This window comes from Danio aesculapii, chromosome 3 (assembly GCF_903798145.1).
Source record: "Danio aesculapii chromosome 3, fDanAes4.1, whole genome shotgun sequence".
Lineage (NCBI taxonomy): Eukaryota > Metazoa > Chordata > Actinopteri > Cypriniformes > Danionidae > Danio > Danio aesculapii.
In genome coordinates, this window is record NC_079437.1 from 57,809,332 (window position 1) to 57,836,958 (window position 27,627).

Below are 27,627 nucleotides of genomic sequence, written 5' to 3' on the forward strand. Positions count from 1 at the left end.
CACACAAACACACAGAAGTTGCTCAGTCTTGTTGAACTGAATTGTGAACATTATGAAGCAGTTTTCTTGGTTTGCCTTGCCGTGTTAGACCCTAGCCTTGTTTTCTTGTTTTACTCCTGTCTGCTGCCTGCCTTCTGACCACTCACCTGATATTTGAAGGTCGCTGGTTTGAGCCTTGGCCGGGTCAGTTGGTGTTTCTGTGTTGAGTTTGCATGTGCTCACCAGGATCGCTTGGGTTTCCTCTGGGTGCTCCGGTTTCCCCCACAGTCCAAAGACATGCGCTATAGGTGAATTGGGTAAGCTAAAAATTGTCCATAGTGTGTGTGTATGTGAATGTGAGTGTGTATGGATGTTTCCCAGTGATGGGTTGCAGCTGCAAGGGCATCTACTGCGTAAAACATATGCTGGATAAGTTGGCAGTTCATTCCGCAGTGGCAACCCCAGATTAATGAAGGGACTAAGTGAAAAAGAAAATGAATGAATGAATGAATGAAGACTGTATTAAACATGATATATTTATGACCGAAGACTAAAGACGAAGTTCAAAGATGGAAACACTGCAAGTGTGCGCACAAACACAACATGATGCTTGTAATGTTAAATTGGTCAAAAATAATTAAGACCAAACACGCGAGATGCACCGTGGTCAGTTACCATGGTGCCAATTGCTAATTAATGATTGGTGATATTAAGTTTAAATATAAAGTATTTTCGATTATGCACACTTTGCAGAATAAGAAGCTATAGAGCAGATTTTGATCAAAAACTAATTATAATAAAAATTTACAATATTCATTCATGCATTCATTTTCTTGTCGGCTTAGTCTCTTTATTAAGCTGGGGTCGCCACAGTGGAATGAACCGCCAACCAGCATATTTGCGCAGCAGATGCCCTTCCAGTTGCAACCCATCTCTGTGAAACATCCATACACACTCATACACAACAGACAATTTTGGCTTGCCCAATTCACCTGTACCACATGTCTTTGGACTGTGGGGAAACTGGAGCACCCGGAGGAAACCCACACGAACACGGGGAGATGCAAACTCCACACAGAAATGCCAAAAGTTGACACTTGAACCAGCGACCTTCTTGCTGTGAGGTGACAGTGCTAACCCACTGTGCCACCACGTTGCCCCCCAAATTAATAATAGTTTCTATAAATTATAAATAACATAGTTTAGCATATTTTGTATATTGCGAATAGAAAAAATACTATTTTAATGCAATTATTTTGTATTAGTTTTATTACAGAAAAATAGATTGAGTGTTTTTGTGAAGACAAAAGACAGCAAAAAAATGAATAACTAAAAATACAAAGGTGCATATTAAGATCTTAGGCCCCATGCCTAGAATGGACTTTTTCAGCTGTAAAATTCTGGTGAAAGTTTAATGTGACTATTTTCAGCTTTATAAGGTTCCTTTTACACAATCGACGTTGTAATGTTATTAAAATATATTCAGTAAAATAAATTTAGCATTCAATTTAGCAAATTTAGTAACCGCTAGCGCCGTCAGTAGCAGCAGGCTAGCACAGAAACTCTATTGAAAATCTGGGTTAAAATCAATTTCCATATTTTAAAGCTTGGCGGGGAAAAACTGAATTTAATGCAGTGCTTCTTGTCGGTTCTGAGACCGACTTTATCCATCAGGCAGTGGAGATCACTTATTTTTGAAAGAAAACAGGTTCTAAACGTGTCGATATTGTAATGGAAAGACAGTTCACTGGAAGCACTTGGGCTGGCTGACTGAAAATCTATGGTATATGCTCACAGTCTGTGAGCACAGTCTGTGAGCATATACCTGCATATCCGCCATTGCTTAGAACCCCCAAATCAACACCATAGGTAAATCTCATTCGATCAGTGCTGACGTACTGACCAGTACAGTGTTTTTCTCCAGGTCGGCAGGCGGCGCTTTCTGCTCATGTGCTCAATCCTGCTCCTCAGACTACTGTTAAAGAAGAAGACATGGCGTCACGACTTTTCATAAACAGTTGCAGGTGAAAATATGAAGAATTTGAGCCGTGTTTTCACCTCAGACATGCTTCTCGGTAAGATGATGCGTCTGTTGTGTTTGCATGCGTGTCGCTGTCGCTTCCAGTGTTTCCGGCAATACTGTCACTCTTCACTCGTGTGGATTAATGAAATTATACTAACTGCATTGGCCAGCCAACTCCCCCTTACAAACCTCATGTTTGCCTTTTAAATTAATAATAATCATCATATGTGCACCACAACAGCGCGGGTCGCTTTATTCATTCGCTGTAATTTAAGTAAACAATAACAGAAATGACATATGGGCTGAACTGAAAGTACATTGATTTTTATTTGACAGGTTGTTTATGCATACCCTGATGAAAAAAACATTCCAATCATTCAATTTAAGCTATTAAAACCAATACATTTTGATTGTTTCTGGTGTGTTTTGGGACATATTCCCTGTAAGATGTATTGTCTTTAACGTGACACCAATAAAAATGGGGTAAAGCTGTTTTATATTCACACATTCAGACTTTCTCCTTGATATTATCACTTCAGAAAAGTGTTTTTTTTGCAAATTCTTATTATTAAAGTAGTTTATTAATGTACATTATTAAAGTACAATTATAAAGTACATTATTAAAGCCATTTCAGACCGAATATTCTAAGTAGCGTGGTAAAAAATATGTTACCATGTCAAAACCAATGTGTGAATATAAAACCTACTTTACCTCACTTTGCGTTGAAAAAAGACGATTACAGTTTCATTGAGGTAAAGTTGGTTTTATATTTGCACATTCAGACTTTCTCTTTAACTAAAGTTAACTTAATATAACTTAAAATAAATAAATATTTGCTAACTCTAAATAGGGAAATCATATGATCAAAGTACAAGATTGTTCACAGTCAAATAAATAGTGCTAATGTTGTTTTCCGGTTATACTTAGATGGGATTTCAGACCCAATATTCAAAAGTAATTGAGGTAAAGTTGGCTTTATATTCGCACATTCTGTCTTTGTCCTTAACTAAAGTTAACTTAATATAACTTAAAATAAATAAATCTTTGCTAATTCTAAATAGGGAAATCATGTGATCAGGGAACAACATTGATCACAGTCAAATAAATAGGGTTAAGGTTGTTTTTAATTCATACTTAGATGAGATTTTAGACCCAATATTCAAAGTACCATGGTAAACAATACAGGGACCATGTCACAAGTTGTCACTGAACGAATGTGCGAATATAAAACCAACTTTACCTCAATTCAAAAGTACCATGGTAAACAATACAGGGACCGTGTCACAAGTTGTCACTGAAGGAACGTGTGAATATAAAACCAACTTTACCTCAATTGTTTCTAGTGTGTTTTGGGACATATTCCCCTTTAAATTCCCTGTTTTTAACGTGACATCAATACAAATAGGGTAAAGCTGTTATATTCACACATTCAGACTTTCTCCTTGATATTATCATTTCAGAAAAGTGTTTTTTTGCAAATTCTAATTACTAAAGTACAGAATTGGTCAATTAAATAGTGCTAATGTTGATTTGACGTCATACTTGCATGCCATTTCAGACTGAAAATTCAAAGTAGCGTGTTGAACAACGTATGTTACCATATCACAAGTTGTCAAACTGAACAAATGTGTGAATATAAAACCAACTTTACCTCAGTTTGAGATGAAAAAAAGACCATTACAGTTTCATTCGGGTAGTTGGTTTTATATTCGCACATTCAGACTTTCTCCGTAACTAACGTTAACATAATATTACTTAATAAATAAATCTATTTCTAAATAGGGAAATCATATGATCAAAGTACAACATTGTTCACAGTCAAATAAATAGTGCTTATGTTGTTTTCAAGTCATACTTTGATGAGATTTTAGACCCAATATTCAAAGTACCATGGTAAACAATACAGGGACCATGTCACAAGTTGTCACTGAACGAATGTGCGAATATAAAACCAACTTTACCTTAATTAACGTTTCCACATTATATTTATTAAAACTAGGGCTGCATGATATTGGAAAAACACTGGCATGGCGAGTTTTTCTGTGATATACATTGCAATATGAATATAATTTCATAAAAGATGACCTAAATAACTCTAATCGTAAAGAATTCATACATCTGCATAAAATATAATAAACATTTTGCAAGCATACAGTAGATGAATCCAATAAAAAATAGACAGTGTGCAAAATATACATTGACGATCGGTGGGGGGTCAATGCTTTGGTAATGTTAGTTTGTGTATCACATCTAATTTATTCATAAAATGTATTTAAATGTTCAGTCTTTTGTGGCATAGGCTATTTAGTGTATTCTGACCTGATTAGATATTTCGGCCTACATAAAGGCAAACTAAGCATACGATGCGTCTCATTTGAAGCTACTTTTAGGAAATATTTAGAAAAAAACACCCATTTTATGAGAAAATGTGGTTCTCCACGTCTTGTGAACTGTTACGGTGTCTATCGGTGATCTAAATCTGCCGGTTTCAGACTGTTAAAAGACTTTTTTCCCACATGTACTGATTGGCGTGTCTATGCATTCACAATGGTATGGTACAATGGTATGAACCATTATAGTGGTGCTCAAATGGATGTCTATTATTTTATTATTAACATTATTATTTAAAATACAGATCAGAGTGAACTTTTTTTTCTCAGTTTCAAAGGATTGACTTCCCCCTTACATCTTCTTTTGACATCCTTCAAGCCTTAATTAGGAGGGTCAATCCCCCTCCAAACCCCCCTGTAATTTGCACTCTGAAAATATGTTTTGAAAATGTTTTGTGTTTTATGGTTTTCTGTGGAGCCTAAGAACATAAATTCAACAATTGAGGTAAAGTTGGTTTTAAATTTGCACATTCGGACTTTCTCCTTAACTAACGTTAAGTTAATATAACTTAATAAATAAATCTATTTCTAAATAGGGAAATAATATCATCTAAGTACAACATTGTTCACAGTCAAATAAATAGTGCTAATGTTGTTTTCAAGTCATACTTAGATGAGATTTCAGACCCAATATTCAAAAGTACCATGGTAAACAAAACAGGGACAGTGTCACAAGTTGTCACTGAACAAATGTGCGAATATAAAACCAACTTTACCTCAATCATTTAACATTAATCAAATCTGTTGTCTTCATTGTAAAAATAATTTAATACAATTTAATGATTGTTAAATTAAATTTATGGGTATAAATTCGCTTGATATCTTAATCACAGTTCTTTAAACGCATATAAATAAAAGTCTTGCACTCTATTAGGGTTTAAACTGGCGATGACTCCACAAATCATATCTGAAACGTGTTCCTGCTCATTATATTCACAACTCAACATTGCAGATCCTGCGATGTGACTATTGCAGATGTGCACGTTGCGATATCGATGCTAAAATGATATATTGTGCAGCCCTAATTAAAACCATTGCAAAACCAATAGTACTTATGTAGTTGTGTCTCTCTTTATGCTTTTCTCTCTTTTTGTGTTATATTATTTAATTTCTTTCTATTTTTTTCTTTTTATCTATCTATCTGTCCGTCCGTCCGTCCGTCTGTCTGTCCATTTATCTGTATGTCCATCTATCCATCTATCTATCTGTCTGTCTGTCTGTCTGTCCGTCCGTCCGTCCGTCCGTCCGTCCGTCCGTCCGTCCGTCCGTCCGTCCGTCCGTCCGTCTGTCCGTCCGTCTGTCCATTTATCTGTCAATCCATCCATCCATCCATCCATCCATCCATCCATCCATCCATCCATCCATCCATCTATCTATCTATCTATCTATCTATTTTTTTGTGTTATATTATTTAATTTCTTTCTATTTTTTTCTGTCCGTCCGTCTGTCTGTCCATCTATCTGTCTATCCACCCGTCCATCTATCTATCTATCTATCTATCTATCTATCTATCTATCTATCTATCTATCTATCTATCTATCTATCTATCTATCTATCTATCTATCTATCTATCTATCTATCTATCTATTGTCCATCCGTCCGTCCGTCCGTTTGTTTACAGTATTTATTCACCTTCCTTAATGTTAGGTAAAAGGCTGCACTATATATCTTTTCAGCATTGATATCACAATGTGATCATTCGCAATAGGCACATCGCAGGATAAGCAACGTCGAGTCTGAATTATAACTTATCATTGAAGCCTGTGACTGTATGAGGATTTTAAAAGCATTTGGCTAAAGGAATTGTGCCGTTAGTAAAGTTAATGACGATTAATTTTGCAGAATTATTTTTATTTTTCAATTACTGTACCTGTCCTGAATACTGTTAGATGTTCATTTCAGTTGTATCTTTCCTTTTAATTGTATTTATCCATGCTTTTAACTTGTTTATTAGATTTTATGCAGATGTACATGCCTACAGAATCATCCTTATCAATCTATATTTACAAATAGAGATATTCAAGTCATCTAATGAAATTGGATTCATATCGCAATATATGTCGCAGACAAAAAATATCACAATACTAGATTTTTCCAATATCATGCAGCCCTAATAGGTAATGAGAATGAAGTTAATTTAGTTGTAATGGTAGTTGTAGTTAACTCACAGTGCATTAATATTGATAGGCACAACTGTGGATTTAAATAATGCATCAGTAAATGTTGTATTGCATTAGTAAACTATGATTAATAATTAATAAATGCTGTACAAGCTTGTTCATTCATAGGTCATGTTAGTAAATACATTAATAATGCATTATTTTAAAGGGCTACCATATTTTCTGACATTAAGACATGACAATATATTACATTTTATTATTTAATTTCTGTTGCTGAATACTATTAAAACTCCTAGGAAAGTTGTAAAGCACTGTTTATATCACTTGTATCTTTGATTTGTTGTATTTATCAATGCTTGCAATTTGATTATTTGCATTTTAGTCAAACGATTCCTCCAGAATCATCCCAATCAAACTAAATTAATGTAATGTTTTCAAATAAAGGTCATCTGGAATTTTTTTATTTATTTCTCAATATATATTGTAAATATCACCATATATTGTGCATTGTAATATAATATAATATAATATAATATAATATAATATAATATAATATAATATAATATAATATAATATAATATAATATAATATAATATAATATAATATAATATATGGAGGCACAGTGGCTCAGATGTCAGCACCGTCACCTCACAGCAAGAAGGTTCGAGTCCCAGCTGGGCCAGTTGTCATTTCTGTGCGGAGTTTACATGTTCTCCCCGTGTTGGCGTGGGTTTCCTCCGGGTGCTCCCGTTTCCCCCACAGTCCAAAGACATGCAGTACAGGTGAATTGAATAAACTAAATTGGCAGTAGTGTACGAGTGTGTGTGCATGGGTGTTTCCCAGTGCTGGGTTGCGACTGAAAGGGCATCCGCTGTGTAAAACATATGCTGAAGTAGTTGACGGATCATTCCGCTGTGGCGACCCCTGATAAATAAGGGACTAAGCTGAAGGAAAATAAATAAATGAATGAATTCATGAATTAATTAATAATATAATAAAAAATCAATGAAAAATAAATGATGCATTCTAATCAATGGGCACACATGCATGTTAATTAAAATTATTAGACAAAGCCGTTTTAGATTGTTTATGTGATTCTGTGTTGTTTCGTCAGCCTGATTGACCGCCGAGATGGAAATAATGGCTGTGAATCTGCTGGCCACGTCTCCGTCCACCTCCACGCTGCCTCCGTCTCCTTGTGTGGAGGACTCCGGCTTCCCCTTGTCCTCTCTGGACAGCGAAGACTATGTGTTTGTGGAGACTCGGCATCCCAACAAAGTGCTGGAGGGCTTGAACAGCTTACGGCTCAATAACGCCTTCTGCGATGTGACGCTGTGCTGCGGAGGCCAGGAGTTTCCCTGTCACCGCATCGTTCTGGCCTCCTTCAGCTCTTACTTTCAGGTAATAAATGTGTTTTTTGTGGGGTTTTTTTCTCTGATAATGAAAGTCAGGCTGTCTGGAAGGGCTTGTTGTGGATTCACTTTACAGAACTTTAGCAAGATCAAAAGTAGTTTGGTAAAAATAAGGTTTTTAACATGTTTTTAAAAATTAAAAACTATTGTTTTGATCCAAGTACATAGTAGTTAAAAGGGACTTAATATGCCGCTTTTTACAAGTTGTAAGTCTTTGATGTCCGTAGAGTGTGTATGTGAAGTTTCAGCTCAAAATACGCCCCAAATAATGTTTTGTAGCTCTGAAACTGCCCCTTTTAGGCATTGATACTAATTGTGCCATTTTGGTGACTGTCGCTTTAAATTCAAATGAGATTTTGCACTTTTCAAAAGAGGGCGGAGCTACAGATACCTGTGTGTCAGCATAGTGGCAGATACTATATCTAAACAAGACTAATGTTCTATGCTAATAAGGGAGAGGTGGTCACTAATGGGCGGGGCTTTCCTCCTCTGATGACACGTACAAAGAGAGAACGTCAATCAAAGTGTTTCTGCAGACTGTTTTTGTGTAGTGTGATTATATAAAATAAAAATTAATACATTTTTACCATTAGAGGCTGGTTATATTCACACATTGTTGCCACACAACTGTGTTCAACCCTCTTATAAAAGTGATTTTTGCATAATAGGTGCCCTTTAAGAAACTGTCTACACAATTACCCTTTTCCGGTTTGATTTTTAAGCATGTTTGGGAAGTTTCATTGCAAGATGTTCACACACTGGGAACATAAAAGCAATTTGTTCTTAAAAATTCTCAAATCAGTTCTTAAAAGTCTGCATAAACTGGAAGTATTTTTTTCCGTATGAGGGGTGTCTCATGTTTTTTCTACTGCGAGCTGATTGGATGTAGTAAAGTAGGCATTTCATTCTGAACGATCGGGAAAAGGGTTTTGGCAGAGTTATTACAACCTAACAGACTCCTCCTCCTCGCCATTTCTGTTTGTTGTCATAGCGCTGTAAAAACTTGACAGTTGGAGGGGCGTGGTCAAGTATGTTAAGCACACCCAATACCTCAAACAGGCGTACGCTGTGTCTGAAATTGCATACTTCTATACTATGTAGTACGATAAAACAGTATGCGAGGTGCGTAGTATGTTGGAATTCAAAAGCTGCGTCCCAAATGGCACACCATACACTATGTACTTATGCACTTACACACTCAACAGCATAGTATTTGAATGTAGTACATACCTGTCAACATTGGGATGTGAAAATAAGGGATATGCCACCATAATAAGGGATATGCCCCCCCCCCCCCCCCCCCCCCAAATATCCCCAAATTACTAAATATATTCATTTGGAGCTGTTTCATTGTAAATAAACAGTTAAATGGTCAGTAATATGTTTTATTATTATTATTTACAAAAGAAAAATTAAATGGTATGCATTAGCAGCAAATACATTAGCAAACAGTTCAGCTTATTTATAATGAAATAGATTCCAGCTATCAAATCTCATTAGCCATTTCTTTACTGTATAACTTACACATTCTGATTAAAGAGCAACGAATGAATCTCCTATTTATTTAGATTTTTTTCTTTTTATTACATTATATAACAGAGGTGTCACTTTAAAAATGCACAGATCTAACGTTATAATGAAAGCTTTCGATTGCTTTCCTAACTTTTTATGCTCATTTAGGACGAAATTAGTTGTGTTTGAAAAAAAATAACCAAGATCGACATCTTTAGATATTATTATTATTATTATTATTATTATTATTATTAATTATGTGTATGTCTGTTCAAACACGCACCCAAAACCCAGACTTTCACTCCGCTTCAAATCGCGTGTACAGAATCCGTTTGGGAAACAGCGTCTATTGATCACTATGGAGCGCGTCAGCTGACAGTCATGCACCACTATATGACTGTTTTGAGGACTGCGTATGAAAAGGAGACAGCACCTGTAATGAAAAGGAAAGGGAATCCCGCCGTAAACAAATCGAAAGCACAGAACAGACTCACATTTAAGAGCAAGGGGCGGCCCCTGGTGTTCGGCGGTATGGGTTGTGTATAGGGAGGCTCGGTTCTTTAATGTTAATTTGCCACTCTTCAGAGAAAGACTGAAAATACGGGAGAAATACTTTTACGGTATGATAGCGGGATAGAACTGTAAATTATGGGAGAATCCCGGTAAAAACAGGAGGGTTGACAGGTATGATGTAGTATCGTCCCAAATGGAACACTAATAGGTTTTTTACTTAGCAGATATTCAAACTGTTTCCCTGATAACGTTTGACGGTTGCCGAATTAGCAAAATAAATGACTACCAAATATTACCTGCCATGAGTATAACCACATTCACCATCGGGAGGTGCTATAATCTCTCTCATAGGAGAATTTTGCTTTCACAATTTAAAATAAGTAATCCAACATCAGTGCCTAAAAGCGCCGCCCCTTCTGCTACGTGAGCAAAGCTGCGGCCGTCCGCACTTCATTTTAACAGTTGAATAAGTGCATCATCCGGGTATTTAAAGTGCCCTTAATCTTTTTAGAGTGAATATACTACTTACACTATTTATACTACAAAATGGCTTAGAATAGAAGTATGCGATTTGTGACGCACCTATAGAATTCGAAAAACAGTATGCGAGAAGTACCCGGATGGCCTACTACTTCCGGTGAGATTCTGAAGTGCACATCTGATGGACATTACACTACCCCATAATGCTTCACGACTGAATTCATGAATGGTAGTGAAGTAAAACAACTAACGCGGGTAGCTCACGTGATCAGGACAAAATGGCGGATGTAGTACGTTTGAGTTCCATTCAAACTGCTCAAAATAATACTATAAACAACGTACTTTTCTAACTGTCGAGTAGTAAATTCAAATTCACATGTAATGCCTACTGAGAAGTAGGTGATTTTGGACTCAGCCATAATCTGGCAAACCATTTTTTCGTAATGACATGCACAGATCACCACAAAACTAGCAATGTGAGCTAACAAAATCATTAGGGTTCGTTTTAATTTCATGTGTACTTTAATGGATAGATGAAGCTCTTACTGCATGTCTAAAGCTGTGTGGTTGACTTGGCACAGGCCATGTTCTCCACCGACCTGATGGAGTCTCGTCAGGAACGGGTGGCTATTAACGGGGTGGAGCCGCAGATGATCGGGATGCTGGTGAGCTACGCCTACACAGCGGAGGTGGTGATCTCCAAGGCCAACGTGCAGGCGCTGCTGGCAGCCGCTAATCTGCTGGACGTGATGGCAGTGCGCGAGGCCTGCTGCCGCTTCATGGAGCGCCAGATGGACGAGATGAACTGCGTGGGCATCCACTGCTTCGCCGAGGCGCACTCGTGTCGAGAGCTGGAGCGACGCAGCATGGAGTACATCCAGCAGCACTTCAGCACCGTCAGCCAACAGGTGAACACAGACTCACAAGAGAGAGAGGAATAGGCATGGGCCTTTGTAAGATTTTGACTGTATGATAAACTTGGATAAAAATATTGAGCAATTACATGCAAATGTCAGTCTTGCCATGAAAAAATTGTTTTTTTACCAAAATAGCAAAACCGTTTGTACAGTTTTTGTGTAAGCAAGTACTTTAAAAATACTAAAAAATGTCTCTGTCAGTGTTTTCAAACAATTCTATTTGACAGTGTTGGGCAAGCTACTTGAAAAATGTAGTGAGCTAAACTATTAGCTAATCTACTTACAATGTAGCTTAACTACACTAAAAGCTGGGAATGGGAAATGTAGCAAACTAAGTTAAAAGCTACATCTAAGCTATTTTTACAATTTTCATTTTTAAATTGAAGCAACTTAAATCCAAGTCAATCATATCTTAGTCAATGAAACATATGAGGCATGATAGTTCAGTCCAGTTACTTACTGTAAATAATATGCTCTGTAATAAACAGAAACACATTATAGTAAATAACAAAAAATACAATAAAACCAGATGTTTAACAATTTAAATACTATAGTGATTTATAGTAGAGGGAAATATTTTGGAATAAGAAATATATATATATATATATATGCAGTGTTTCCTCTAGGATTTTTTCCAGCTGTGGTGGCAGGCCTTTTTTACACTACCTGTGGCAATATTTCAATGACAAATACAGCGTAATAGCCTACGAGCATGCGGATCTCTTTGCTTGCGCGGCAATTTTTTTCTGCTCATGCACAAAACTTCTTGCACGCCCCTTCAAATATAAGCCGCTTTAAGAGCGCACAGATCAGAAGAGCGCTCTCAAATAAATGCTGCTGAGGTGAGATTTAGTGCCGGTGTCATGAGAAATCGGGCCCCCCTTGACAATTGGGTCCACCTAGGATCCTATTGGTTCTCTGGAGTTGTAATAGGTGTAGTTTGTAGCACCTGATTAATAAATATATATTTATTAATCAGGTGCTACAAACTACGCCTACTATATAAACTACACCATATATATATATATATATATATATATATATATATATATATATATATATATATATATTATATATATATATATATATATATATATATATATATATATGTATGTATATATGTATGTATATATGTATATATATATATATATAATGTATATATATGTATATATATATATATATATATATATATATATATATATATATATATATATATATATGTGTGTGTATGTATATATGTATGTATATATAAATGCAGTGAAATCTCTTTTAAATTTATGTAATTTGTATACTGATGTACAACTAAAGGCATATGTAAAGCTTTCTTTTTAGATAAATTTTGACTTGCTGCCACTTCTCATGTAAATATATGTTACATATAAACACATAAAAACATCAAAAAGACATCATTTAATTTTTACAAACGTTTATTATTATTATAGTTCAATTATTTTAACTATGCATATCCTTAACTTGTAGTTACCGATAATAATGCCACTAATATGAGTCTTGTTAAAATGGCAAGACTGAGAATAGACTATAAAAAGCTCCAAATATGATTATAATTGCACTGTGGAGAAGTACAATAGTTTTTGATCAGTCATTCAACACAGACGATCTATTGTGGTCCTAAGCAGACTTGATTGCAGGGGGGACCTGATTTCTCATTTCTCTTCAACACTTCTGAAATTTGATCCGGCACCTTATTTTACCGACTTCCCTTCTCACACTGCTCTTCACTTTCTTCCGCGACTCCCCAACCCTCTTCCCCGCCCCCTCCCCTCCCTGCTCTTCAGTCCTCGACAACACCTCCCCCTTCCACCACCCTCTTTATTCACTTTCATCCCTGACACCTTTCCATCCGCTGGTAACATGCTGGATCCGTTACCCTATCTGTTCCAGGACCTCACAATTAAATGAAACACTGGATACAAATATTTGAAAATCTGAGGGTTCAAAGAAGTTTAAATTTTGAGAAAATCACCTTTAAATTAGTCCAATCTAAGCTCTTAGCACAGCACATTACTAATCAAAAACTGTAGGATGGATCATGACCTTTTCTTAATATTCTGATGATATTTTTCATAAAAGAAAAATCTGTCATTTGGACTAATATTCCCACTGATATACCTGTGCAACATAGGTTTTGTGGTCCAGGTCACAGTTGTATTATGGTTGTTATTAAAAAACTAAATAACAAAGTAACCGTTCTTCTTCCGTTTGCTGTAGTCATGTAACCCTGGCTCCACAAAATTACTTCATTGATTGTTTTTAATATTCAACCATGTAATGTAATATAATAATTTGAATAGTCCAAGTTGGTCTCAGCCAGCCCTCGCTCACATTATCTTATTAAAAAAAAATACAATCTAGAAATGTGCAGAGGTAAATTGAGTAATAGAAAGATGATTTCATTAAACTGGGAATAAACTTCTCGATTCTCTTCTGTTTGTCCCCATCAGGAGGAGTTTCTCTCTCTGTGTGGCGATAAACTGATCGAGATCATTTCCAGTGACCATCTGAACGTGCCAAAAGAGGAGACGGTGTTTGAGGCGGCCATTGTCTGGCTGGAGAAGAGCCTCTCGCGCAGACAGAGCTTCGAGAAGGTCAGACACAACCCAAAATGCAGTGACTTTACCTACAGTAGACCAGAGCTAGTTCTGTATGAATGCATTTGGTAAAACTTGAATAATTAGCAAAACATTTGCATGAGCTTACATTTTTGGTCTTGACTATTTGCATGTGCCAATGGAGTGACTATTTCTAGTTAGTTTGACTATTTCTGTTATTAAAAATCAACTGTGGGTAGTTATTGTGTGGACTATTGGGCAACAATAGACCCTTTTACACCGCCGTATAGCTGGTAGCCATTTTTTGATCTACTTTAAAAATGCACTGTTCACTTATATATAATTATATATGTTTATTTAGAGGTCCAAACAACAATCACCTTCTCTATGCTTGTATAACTGAAGATTATTGTGTCGCACCTTGTGCTTGGAGGCAGCTGTGACGTCTCTTTAGAGACTGGACAGATATGTTTCCTGAGAGTGATTATTGGCTATTTAGGCCCCGATCACAGAGAATGTGTTTTTTTTTTTTTGGCGGCTGGAGGTAGCTTTTTGAGATGGATTTCTATTGGCATCAACTGCACCTTGTGTTTTGACGGTGTGCTCTGTGTGACTGCAGTAGGAAATAGTCAACTCTATGCAGAAAAAAAGTGCCTGAGCATCAAAACAATAATGGTGAAAAGTCATCAAAAACGCAGTGCGTTTCTCCTTGGGTTTTCAGAACTGAAAGTATGTTCCACATCCAACATCAAAACTTTCATTGTCCTTAAAGTTCTTATTCTTTTGTTTTTAATGCCATAATTGTCTCTTCTTAATTCATAATTTGCTGTCTCATAATTTTCTCTGCACAAGTGCCACTTTGCAGAAAGCCCTTATATGGAGCTGGTTTGGGCATGTATTATGCAAATTACTAACATTGTGCACGCCAGTGCACGCCAACTATGCGTCTTAACACACCTCTTTTCTAGACCGGAACAGCCATGAGTCTACAAGTCAGCGCAAATGAATTTGCTATTTAAACAACGTGGCGCAAAGCGGGAAAATTAATGTTTGCTGGTCTGAAAATAGCAACACATCGCGCCAAACACATCTTGTGCCTCATTGTGCCGGGTGTATGATAGGGTTCTTAGTTATTTACACAAGCAAATTAATCAGAAATCCTAAAAAAAGAAGAAAAAAAAACTGAAAATAACTTGAAGGCCTTGAAATTTTAAGCTTGTATATCATGGTGAAGGGCTACGCAGTGGCACAGTGGGTAGCGCTGTCACCTCTCAGCAAGAAGGTCGCTGGTTCGAGCCTCGACTGGGTCAGTTGGCATTTCTGTGTGGAGTTTGCATGTCCTTCCCGTGTTGGCGTGGGTTTCCCTTCAGGTGCTCTGGTTTCCCCCACAAGTCCAAAGACCTGCTCTATAGGTGAATTGGGTAAGCTAAATTGTTCGTAGTGTATGTGTGGGAATGAGTATGTATGGGTTGCAGCTGGAAGGGCATCCACTGCGTAAAACATATGCTGGATAAGTTGGTGGTTCATTACGCTGTGGCAACCCCAGATTAACAAAGGGACTAAGCCGAAAAGAAAATGAAATAATGAATGAATGAATGAATATCATGGTGAAAAAAAAAGAGCTAGAATGTACTATAATAATAATAAACTTAAAACCTGTTGACATGATCTTTAGAATGACATTTGAAAGAAAGAAAGAAAGAAGAAAGAAAGAAAGAAAGAAAGAAAGAGAAAGAAAGAAAGAAAGAAAGAAAGAAAGAAAGAAAGAAAGAAAGAAAGAAAGAAAGAAAGAAAGAAAGAAATTGCACAAAGTAATTGTGAACAAACTCATTGCACCAAATTATACTGGAAATTCGCTTCATTTCCCGTTTGCAGGTATATAGTTTTTAGCTGAAGGTGTGTATTGTATTACTGGGCTGCTGCAGGTTACTGTGTGTGCCTGTGTGAGGAGTTTTTTTCTAGCATGATCAGTGTTTCCTCTTTGATGTCAGTGATGGAGCTCCAGCAGATGTCTGGGATTAGCCGTCTTTGTGTGTTTTTGATGAACTAAGCCCTTACAGCCTATGATTATGAAGTGCACAGAGAAACGCAAACCTAGCCATGATTGGACAGGATCAGCTGTGTGTACATATCATTGTTGCCAGGCAGCTATTTTAAGTCTGGATCTTAGTTACGGAAGGCTGATTTCATATCTCACGGGAGGTTAAAGAGTTTATTAATGTACAGTGTTGATGTGGAGCTGCAGACAAACATTGCAATCCCTGTTCGTTATTGGGTTTCAAGGGTTAGTTCAACACAAGATTGGCATGAACCCCCCCCTCCACCCCATCTCAGAAGGGAGTTTTCATGAGTATACTCACGAAAGTATACTTTCATATATATAATTGTATATGAGTATGTCTGCGCTTAGGCCGATGTGACTGTGTTTCTGCAGGTCCTGGAGCACATCCGCCTGCCCCTCATCAGCCCCTACTACATTCATGATGTCATCGAGACTCTGGATGTGGTGAAGGAGTCTCTCCAGTGCCAGAAGCTGATCTCCGAGGCCAAGGATTATTTACTGCTGCAGGACCGCCGGGGAGAGCTGTACAGCCCTCGAGCAAGACCTCGACGCGCTACAGGTCTGCAGAGTCTCTCTAATACATTACAACGTTCATACCATTACACCGACCATAATCACTAAATTCATATTTTAAATATATAGATCGGTGTTTCCCAACCCTGTTCCTGGAGGCACACCAACAGTACATATTTTGGATGTCTCCCTTATCTGACCCATCAGCTTCAGATTTTGGAGTCTCTTCTAGTGTTCTGATGAGTTGATTCAGGTGTGTTTAAATAGGAAGAGGTTGAAAATGTGTACTGTTGGTGTGCCTTCAGGAACAGGGTTGGGAAAAACTGATGTAGATTACACAAGCTGGATTCACTGGTCAGATATGTTAGAAACGTAACAGATTGAGGACATCTGCTGGTTACAAGAGAGTAATGCAAAAAGAAAAGCATAAACTAAAATATCTGTCTGTCTGTCTATCTATCTATTTCTCTGTCTGTCTGTCTGTCTGTCTATTTCTCTGTCTGTCTGTCTGTCTGTCTATTTCTCTGTCTGTCTGTCTGTCTGTCTGTCTATCTGTCTATCTATTTCTCTGTCTGTCTGTCTGTCTGTCTATCTATTTCTCTGTCTGTCTGTCTGTCTGTCTGTCTCTCTGTCTCTCTGTCTGTCTGTCTGTCTGTCTGTCTATCTATCTATCTATCAAACATACAGTTTTTTTCTGTGAATATAAAATAATTTGAATTTAGTTTTTTTTTTTTTTACATTTTTCAGTGAACAAAGCCTGGCCCTTACCTTAACCGAACCATTAAACCTAGTCGTATCAGTAAACCCATTTCTTACCTTAAGTTACCTTTAAACTATCCCTACTATATACATGTTCAAAACTTTAACCATACCCGTCTTAAAAGCCACCGGTGTTTTGCTGATGTGTTCACTGTCCTGAATGTTTACCATAAACTGAGACCACTATTGGTGTTGTTCTTCAAGTGAACACTCCTGCTGTACCGCTCAAGACTATGGGAATAATGTATTATACAGAGAACATCAGAGCTGTGGCGTGTGCTGTGCACTGTATGATGAGTGTAATCTATTCTGTGTTTGTGTGGGATAGGAACTGCTGAGGTGATCGTGACGGTCGGAGGAGAGGACGATAAGGTTGTTCTCCGCAGTGTGGAGAGTTTCGATCCTCTCAATGGCCAGTGGAAGAGCCTCGCCTGCCTGCCCTTCGCTGTCAGCAAACACGGCCTGGTTGTGTCCGGTGAGAGAAACTCAATCACTGTGATGTTTTGTGCATTCAAAAAGAATGATACAGTTGGAAAATAAAGCAGAACTGTTGCTGTATCTGCAGTTGAAGTTAAAATAAGTCATTCTCCTGTGAATTTTTTTTCCCTTTTCAAATATGTCCTAAATGAAGTTTAACAGAGCAAGGAATTTTTTACAGTATTTCCGATAATATTTTTTCTTCTGGAGAAAGTCTTATCGGTTTTATTTTGGCTAGAATAAAAGCAGCTTTTTCTTAAAAATCATTTTAACGTCAATATTATTAGCTCTCTTAAGCAGTATTTGTTTTCGTTTGTATACAGTTACAAATCAGTGATCTGAAATCATTTATCATAACTATTATGTTTAGAAGTGTGTTAAAAAAAACTTCTTTCCGTTAAACAGAAATTGGGGAAAACAATTCTATAATTCAGGAGGATAATACTGAATTCAACTGTACATTTTAGATATAAAAATACAATTGAAACTCATCAATCCAAGGCCATCGAAACAACTGTTAGACAAATGTAGAAGCCTTTAATGACATGGCTTTAATATTTAACAAAAACATACAGTTGAAGTCAGAATTATTAGCCCCCCTGTTTATTTTTCCCCCATTTTCTGTTTAACGGAGAGAAGATTTTTTTCAACACATTTCTAATCATAATAGTTTTAATAACTCATTTATAATAACTGATTTATTTTATCTTTGCCATGATGACAGTAAATAATATTTGACTAGATATTTTTCAAGACACTTCTATACAGCTTAAAGTGACATTTAAAGGCTTAACTAGGTTAATTAGGTTAACTAGGCAGGTTAGAGTAATTAGGCAAGTTATTGTATAATGATGGTTTGTTCTGTAGACTATCGGAAATAAATATAGCTTAAAGGGGCTAATAATTTTGACCTTAAAATGTTTTTTAAAAAATTAAAAACTGCTTTTATTCTAGCTGAAATAAAACAATAAGACTTTCTCCAGAAGAAAAAATATTATCAGACATACTGTGAAAATTTCCTTGCTCTGTTAAACATCATTTGGGAAATATTTAAAAAAAAGAAAAAAAAATCAAAGGGGGGCTAATAATTCTGATTTCAACTGTATATGTGCACCAATGTACATTTAAATACAATTAGTTGTTCATGTTATTGCTGCGTATTGTTATATCAGTTTGTATAAATAGTTTTTATTATGTGCATCCAGATCTGTTGTATTTTTCTAGCGCTCAACGTTAAGAAATAATTAAGGTTTGTAAGTGAATATTTAAATGGTGAGAGATTTATAATACAATTCAAAAGTTTGCATCAATTAATAAAAAAATTAATACAGTTTTCAAATGATTCTTTAACGGTGATGTTTGGTAACATTAAATTTTCACTGGATTGAACTGCTGTTTGTGTGAGTATAGTTAAACATGTAATTTATCAGTCCCTCCAGGATTCTGCAGAGACACTTATATTTATGGTCTAAATGGACAGATTTCTTTAGATGGCTTTTCTCAAAACCTTATTTGCTTCACTTCTTGTGTTTTGATGTGCAAATATTATGCGTATTATTATAATCTTATTATAATATAGTCTTATTATAATAACAATCTTATGATTGACTGACAGACAGACAGACAGACAGATAGACAGATGGACGGATGGATGGATGGATAAATAGGTAGATAGATAGATAGATAGATAGATAGATAGATAGATAGATAGATAGATAGATAGATAGATAGATAGATAGATAGATAGATAGATAGATAGATAGATAGATAGATAGATAGATAGAATAATTGGACAAAACCCTGGAGGCACTGATATATATATATATATATGTATATATATATATATATATATATATATATATATATATATATATATATATATATATATATATATATGTATATATATATATGTATGTATATATATATATATATATATGTATATATATATATGTATGTATATATATATATATATGTATGTATGTATATATATATATATATATATATATATATATATATATATATATATATATATATATATATATATATATATATATGTATATATATATATATATATGTATATATATATATATATGTATATATATATATATATATATGTATATATATATATATATATATATATATATATATATATATATATATATGTATGTATGTATATGTGTATGTATATATATATATATATATATATATATATATATATATATATATATATATACATACATACATACATATGTGTGTATATATGTATATATATATATATGTGTATTTATGTATATATATATATATATATATATATGTGTGTGATTTAAAGGTTGAATTGATGCACAAGAAAAATCTTTTCTACAATTAAAAAAAATAAAATGTTAATAAGATTATTGTATTTTTTAAATAAACACCTTCCGCAGTATTACAAATGTCTTTACGGTCCCTATTAATGTTTGCTGAATTAATTAATAAATAAATACTTAAATGTTATTGATCCCTTACTTTTGATCAGTAGTGTAAATAAGGTGTTTAGGTAGCATTAAAGGGCCAGTGGTCAAATATGAGCAGAAGACATTTTCTCAGTTTGATGTACGTGTGTTTGTGTGTGTGTTTCTGCAGGCTCTATGCTGTATTTGGCTGGCGGTGAGTTTCCGGATGGCTCCGCCAGCAGAGAGATGTGGCGCTATGACCCTTGTTTTGACTCCTGGTTAGAGATGGCACCCATGAACGTGGCGAGATCAGAACTGGGTAATGGCAGCATGTTAATGGATTGTTTCTGCTGTTGCTGAACGCCTCTGTTACCAATAATGCAACTTAATCATGTTTAATAGCAAGTTTCTGCTTGAGTGATGTTTTCTCTGATCTTGCTAAATTTTGATCTTGTTTTCAGAATCTCAGATTTAAGTTCGTTATCAAAAAAAAGAGAAAAGGGATAAGACATATAAAATCCTGGCTTATCATGAATCTAGTTATTTACTAATAGTTTAGATCGGGGGTCGGCAACCCGCAGCTATAGAGCCGCATGCGGCTCTTTAGCGCTGCCTAGTGGCTCCCTGGAGCTTTTTCAAAAATGTTTGAAAATGGAAAAAGATGGGGGAGGGAAATATATTTTTTGTTTAATATAGTTTCTGTAGGAGGACAAACATGACACAAAACGTTTTCTAATGCTGTAAAAATGTGTAGAATAAATATTACATTTCAACATTTCTGTGAACGAAGATTTGCGTCATAGCCTGCGACACACGTTTCTATCAGCAGGGCAGGATGCCAGGCAGGTGGCTGTTGCAAACAAACCGGCGGCTGTGTGATGGGCCATGGATCCCAAAGGGAAAAAGAGAAAAATAACTGAGGAGAACAGAGGATTCAACGTTTCTTGGATCAAATCATTTGCATTCATTGCCAATGCGGAAGGATTGCCTGAATGTTTGCTCTGTAACGAGAAGTTGTCAAATAACAAAAAGAGTAATGTGGAAAGACATTTCCAGGGAAGGCATGCTACATTTGCAGCCGAGTATCCAATTGGGAGTGAGAGAAAAAGTGCGATTGCATTACTTCTGGAGAAATTAGAGGAGCGCAAAAATAGATTTAAGAAGTGGATTGCATCTCCAAACTCTACTACTGCTGCAAGTTTTGTTGCAACCCGGGAGATAATAAAGCGTGGAAAACCGTTCACAGATGGTGACTACATGAAGGAGTCGTTCATCAACATATCAGAACACCTATTTGCAGACTTTAAAAACAAAACTGAGATAACACAGAAAATCAAAGACATGCCTCTCTCCGCTAAGACAGTGAAGGAAAGGGCCATTAAAATGGCAGGCAACATCACCGATCAGCAAATCAAGGACATTAATTCAGCACCAGCATACTCAATTGCTTGTGATGAGTCGTGTGATGTGATCGATATTGAACAGACTGCGCTTTTATGCAGGTATGTGAACTCCGATGGGCCGCAAGAAGAAATGATCCAGTTAATACCACTGGATTTCTTTAATTTCATCAAAGCAATGAAACATGGTTCATTAATATTGTAATGAAGTTAAACTTGAGGCGGCATCGTACAACAGAGTAGTCACGCGGTGCGTCATTCACTACAGGATGCGCTGCAGGGAAAATAAACATTTAATCATGAAGGCTTTTTATGTATTTGTAGCCAACTTAGTCATATTGATAGTAGGCTAATATAGATATATAAAGCATGTGTTGCCTTCATTATAAGGCTTATATAAGACTTTTAATTTTTTGCGGCTCCAGACATATTTGTTTTTTGTTTTTTTTGGTCCAATATGGCTCTTTCAACATTTTGGGTTGCCGACCCCTGGTTTAGATCATATTATATAAGAATTGACTCAGGCATGTAAAGAATTAGTTAATATATTTGGCCACACTTTATTTTACTGTACAATTCATGCTATTAACAAACCATTAACTAAGGTTATTAGCTCAATTACCTACTAGTTACCTGCTTATTAATAGTTATTGCTTCAGCAGTCTGCCTTGTCTCTTCAGGGCTGGTGATGTTGGATGGATATGTGTTTGCTGTGGGCGGCTGGGAGGGCCGCTCCCGCCTGGACTCTGTGGAGTGTTATAATCCTCACACAAATACATGGCAGTTCATGGAGTCGGTCAAGATGGCGGTCACCAGTCCTGCTGTGGTCTCGCTGGATGGACTACTCTATGTGACAGGTATAGCAGAACTGCTGTTGAAATATTGCTAAAATATTTGAAACTATAACACCCAAATTATATTTCAGCTTACATGCAGCTCTGTAGACAGCATGTGGTCTAATGTTGTTTACAAATGAGAATGTATGATATATATCAAATAATCAGAACTAATATTCAGTAAATCTGTAGACTCGTGCTAAATGGATCATTTGAATAAGTGAATCATGAACTGGAGCTTTACTTTGATTAGACCTTTTGAATCAGTAAGTCATTACTCTGAATGGATAGATTCAATCAGTGAGTCATTTACAGGAGTCTTACACTAAGTGGATCATTTTAATTAGTGAGTTGTTTACTGTTGACTTATACTGACTGGTCATTAACTGAAGAATCATTTAAATCAGTGAGTCACTAACTGAAGACTCATGCTGATTGAATAATCTGAATCTGTGAATATGTTGACTCTTTCTAAAGAAATCATTTGAATTAGTGAATCATTAACTGAAGACTCACTTTAAACAGATCTTTTAAATAAGTGAGTCATTGTTCTAAATGGATAGCTTGAATCAGTAAGTCATTTACTGAAGTCTCTCACTTAGTGGATCATTTGAGTTAGTGAGTTGTTTACTGTAGACTTATACTGACTGGTTAATTTGAATCAGTAAATCTGTAGACTCACTCTAAGTAGATCATTTGAATAAGTGAATCAATAACTGGAGCTTTACTTTGATCAGATCTTTTGAATCAGTGAGTCATTACTGTTGACTTATACTGACTGGTCATTAACTGTAGAATCATTTAAATCAGTGAGTCACTAACTGAAGACTCACACTGATTAAATATTCTGAATCGGTGAGTATATAGACTCTTTCTAAAGAGATCATTTGAATTAGTGAATCATTAACTGGAGACTCACTGTGACCAAATCCCTTCAATCAGTAATTTTTTTTATTGAGAGGCTGGACTGGATCAGATGAATCAGTGAATCTGTAAACTCCCTCTTAATGGATCATTTGAGTAAGCGAATCATTAACTGGAGCCTTGCTTTGATCAGATCTTTTAAATCAGTGGGTCATTGCTCTAAATGGATAGATTGGATCAGTGAGTCATTTACTGGAGTCTCACACTGAGCAGATTATTTGAATCAGTGAGTTGTTAACTGTAGACTTGTACTGAGTTGTTAATTCGAATCAGTGAATCTGTAGACTCACTCTTAATGGATCATTTGAATAAGTGAATCATTAACTGGAGCTTTACTTTGATCAGATCTTTTAAATCAGAGTGTCATTAACAGTAGACTTGCTCTAAATGGATCATTTGAATCAGTGAGTCATTTACCAGAGACACACACCAAGCTGATCATTTGAATCAGTAACTTGTTAACTGGAGACTTAAACTGACTGTATAATTTAACTCAGTAAATCTGTATACTCACTCTAAATGGATCATTTGAAAAAGTGAATCATTAACTGGAGCCTTGCTCTGATTAGATATTTTGATTCAGTGTTTCGTCAACTGTAGACTTGCTCTAAAGGAATCATTTAAATCAGTGAGTCATTAACTGGATACACACTGTTCGGATCATTTGAATCAATGAGTTGTTAATTTTAGACTTAAACTGACTGTATAATTTAAATCTGGAAATCTGTAGATTAGCTCTAAATGGATCGTTTGCATAAGTGATTCGCTTAACTGGAGACTTGCTCTGATCAGATCTTTTGAATCAGTGTGTTATGAATTGGAGACTTGCTCTAAATGGATCGTTTGAATCAGTGAGTTGTTAACTGTAGACTCCATCTAACCAGATAATTTGAATCACTGAAACTTTAGTTTAGAATTTAGAATAGTTCCAGGTAACTGAAGTAAAAAAAATAATAATATATATATATATATATATATATATATATATATATATATATATATATATATATATATATATATATATATATATATATATATATATAGCTAATGAATCAAATAAACATTAAGTTTCATCATTTGGGTCGGGTGTAATAGTACACCACCTTTTTTTATAGGACTACACCACTGCTCCATACATTTCAGTTTGTAACTCTATGGGCTTCTGAGCATATATCAATCCAGTTTACTTGTGTAATCTACCTGCATTTCAGCCTCCCACCGTTCTTTATATGCAAAAGTATTATATGAATGATATGATAACAGACTTTTATATAGTTTAGAGATGATTTGCTTGCCAGTAGTAGGGCTGCTCGATTAGGGGAATAATCATAATCGCGATTATTTTGGTCATAATTGTAATCACGATTATTCAAAACGATTATCAGTTAAAGTCAAAAATATTCGCCTTCTGTGAATTTTTTTTTATATATAAATATTTTAACCAAATTACGTTTAACAGAGGAATTTTTCACAGTATTTCCTATAGTATTTTTTCTAGGCTTATTTGTTTTATTTTGGCTAGAATAAAAGCAGGTTTTAATAATATCAATATTATTAGTCCCTTTAAGCAATATATAATTTTGATTGTCTGCAGAAGAAACTACTGTTATACAATGACTTGCCTAATTTCCCTTATTAAGCCTTTAAATGTCACTTTAAGCTGAGTACTAGAATCTTGAAAAATATCTAGTCAAATATAATGTGCTGTCATCATAGCAAAGATACAAGAAATCAGTTATCAGAAATGAGTTATTAAATCTGTTATGTTTAAACAGTGCTTTAAGCATCTTCAATGTACAAAAAAAAGCTACAAAAGTCCTTCAGTCAAGAGCAGTGAGGGATTTTCTCCTTTTGTTGTTTGATTAATAATATAAACAGTCGGCAGCAGGAATATTGTGCGCTGTCACTTTAAGAATAGCGCGGCTCTGATATAGTTTCACTTTCACGTGTCTTTTGATTCTCAACTCTTTTGTTTATTAAACAAATGAGGGTTAATATGAATATTTACTAAACACCGCTCTCTGCATGTATTTGACCATTAAAGCGCTCGCATTAAGATGGCGTTAGATGTGTCTGCTCTGCTCGTCTCCGAGGCTAAGCGCGGCGTGTGCATGTGCTCTTTCGCGCTATTAAAAAATGAATAATTCGATCGTACATCAATGAATAATGCGCATCCCTTGCTGCAAACGTTACATTACAGCACATGCTTTTAGTCATTTGCACGTGGAACTGAGCTTAGCAGAGCAACAAATGTGTCCAACTGGAAAGGGGGCGGTATAGGTTGCAATAATCGTTTATCTCGATTAATGCGTTTTCATAATCGTTAGAAGCCAAAATCGAAATCAGATTTTCGTAGTCTCCATCTGTATTTTCATCATTAACTTCTCTATTTCGTTCGGATTGACGATATTCTCCCATTCTTTGTGTTTTGTAAGATAATCTCTTATTTGTAAATATCTGTAGAAATCTGTTCTTGGTCATTGAAATTCTTCTTCTAATTGTTCGAATGATTTTAAATGTTATTGTCAATAAGCTGATATAGGAAATTCAGTCCATTATTTGACCATTTTTTTAAATCCAGTTCACAAAGGCCCGTTTTCACTGAGTGGTACGGTACGGTTCGGTTTGGTTTGGTACGCTTTTATGGCCGTTTCCACTGTCAAAAAGCGTACCGAACCGAACCGTACCGTACCACTTTTTCGGCACCCTTTCGAAAGGGTACCAAACACGAGAAAGGGTACCAAAAGGCGGAGCCACACGCGCAGCTGAACGCTATTGGTTTACAGAGATACGTCATTCGCTTACGCAACAAGCCAGAATGAAAACAAAAAAACCGCCATGTTTGAAATACACAGCGAGAGATTAAAGCAGAATTATAAATACATATAACAACGAGCCATGGTCGATCTGGGCTCAAACAAACATTGTCGTTATCTTAATGAACAGCCACAAATCCGAGAAGAAGAGCAGATTTACCCTGTGCCCCGTAGTTTTTTACGAGCCAGTCTGAGGCGCGAGCGGTTTCGCTTTCTTGCTAGCGCTCACCACGCGTCTAACATTATATCTGAAATAACAAACTTCTTGAGCTGATGATAATAACCTGCGCTTGATTATTGACCTGCTTTTGAAACCCGATCCTGTCAGACACTGACAAACGCGAGAGTGGAGCGTGAAGAAACAAAGAAGAAGTCGGAAAAAAAGGAGCACATTATTTTTTCAGCAAACGCGAACAAAATGCCATGTTTAACTAACTTATTATCTTCACATTTTGGATTAATATGAACCGGGAATGATGGAATTACTCTCTAACAGAGGCTACATGTGCTGCTGAAGATTACAGACACAGATAAGAGGTTTTCACTGACTGTAGGCTATAATTTCTGTTGTTTTGAACCTAAATACTGACGAAATGTCTGCTGTGTGTAGTTCTTCTGTAGTTGGTAACATATCGGAGACTGTAAGGGGCTGTTTGTGTTTATATATGTTCATTTATTTAGTTATTTAATATATTTACAGACGTTACAGTAGACTGTTTCACACTGTCATTGATCTGCAGTTATAATCAACTCATGTTCATTGAAAAGTTAGTAATAAACATTTCTACACAAGTATTTATGTGTATGAAGCATCTGTTTTGTGAGAAGAGCTTCTCATATGATATGTAAGTGACCCGTACAGCTTTATTGTAGACATTTCCTCGAGCGAGAATGACGTCGACTGAAACTGTCTGTCATACACCACGCCCACCAAAAGGGTACCCTTGTTAGTGGAAACGCAAGCCTGATAAAGCTGACCCGTACCAAACCGAACCGTACCGTACCAGTCAGTGGAAACGAGCCATAATACTGATGGTATGAATGCATTTAGTGTACTTATACTAGATAATAGGGAAGTTGAATGATTGATTTTTAACGAAATTTGTATCTTTTTCCATATTTTAAAAGTAACTCTTGTCCATTTGCCCATTACTAAATTACCCCACAGTGTGTTTTTTGAGAAAATTAAAGTGTTCTGGACCTTTGAAGGAAACCAACAAACATCATTTCTAATGTTCTCCATCTGAACCTACAGGAGGTGCTGTTTTGGAGGATGGCGATGGCACAGACCTGGCCCAAGTGTACAACCCTAAAACATGCGTGTGGAGTGAAGTAGCGCCCATGCAGATCGCCCGCTCCGGCTCTGCGTCCTGCATCCTGAAGGGCAAGATATACGTCATAGGTGAATATATAGGGGCCTGTAGTTGAACGGCTAATTGAGTTTTATCCTGTAGAGCACTGGATGATGGTTGTTCCTCTGCAGGCGGATGG

General features: G+C 36.0%; 1 protein-coding gene across 1 annotated transcript in view; it reads left to right on the top strand.

Moving 5' to 3' along the window:
- Positions 1 to 1,962: 1,962 nt before the first annotated feature.
- The window catches only part of si:ch211-256e16.3 (kelch-like protein 20), a 33,564-nt gene continuing 7,899 nt past the window's right edge, over positions 1,963 to 27,627 (top strand). Inside the window, exons 1-10 of the mRNA XM_056454301.1 lie at positions 1,963 to 2,054; positions 7,628 to 7,914; positions 11,012 to 11,338; positions 13,810 to 13,953; positions 16,352 to 16,538; positions 17,580 to 17,726; positions 20,351 to 20,479; positions 22,241 to 22,417; positions 27,392 to 27,538; positions 27,620 to 27,627. The exon at positions 27,620 to 27,627 is cut by the window's right edge and continues 158 nt beyond it. Of these exons, the coding sequence (XP_056310276.1) occupies positions 7,645 to 7,914; positions 11,012 to 11,338; positions 13,810 to 13,953; positions 16,352 to 16,538; positions 17,580 to 17,726; positions 20,351 to 20,479; positions 22,241 to 22,417; positions 27,392 to 27,538; positions 27,620 to 27,627 (1,536 nt within the window). The 5' untranslated portion in view covers positions 1,963 to 2,054; positions 7,628 to 7,644. The remainder of the gene's footprint in view (positions 2,055 to 7,627; positions 7,915 to 11,011; positions 11,339 to 13,809; positions 13,954 to 16,351; positions 16,539 to 17,579; positions 17,727 to 20,350; positions 20,480 to 22,240; positions 22,418 to 27,391; positions 27,539 to 27,619) is intronic.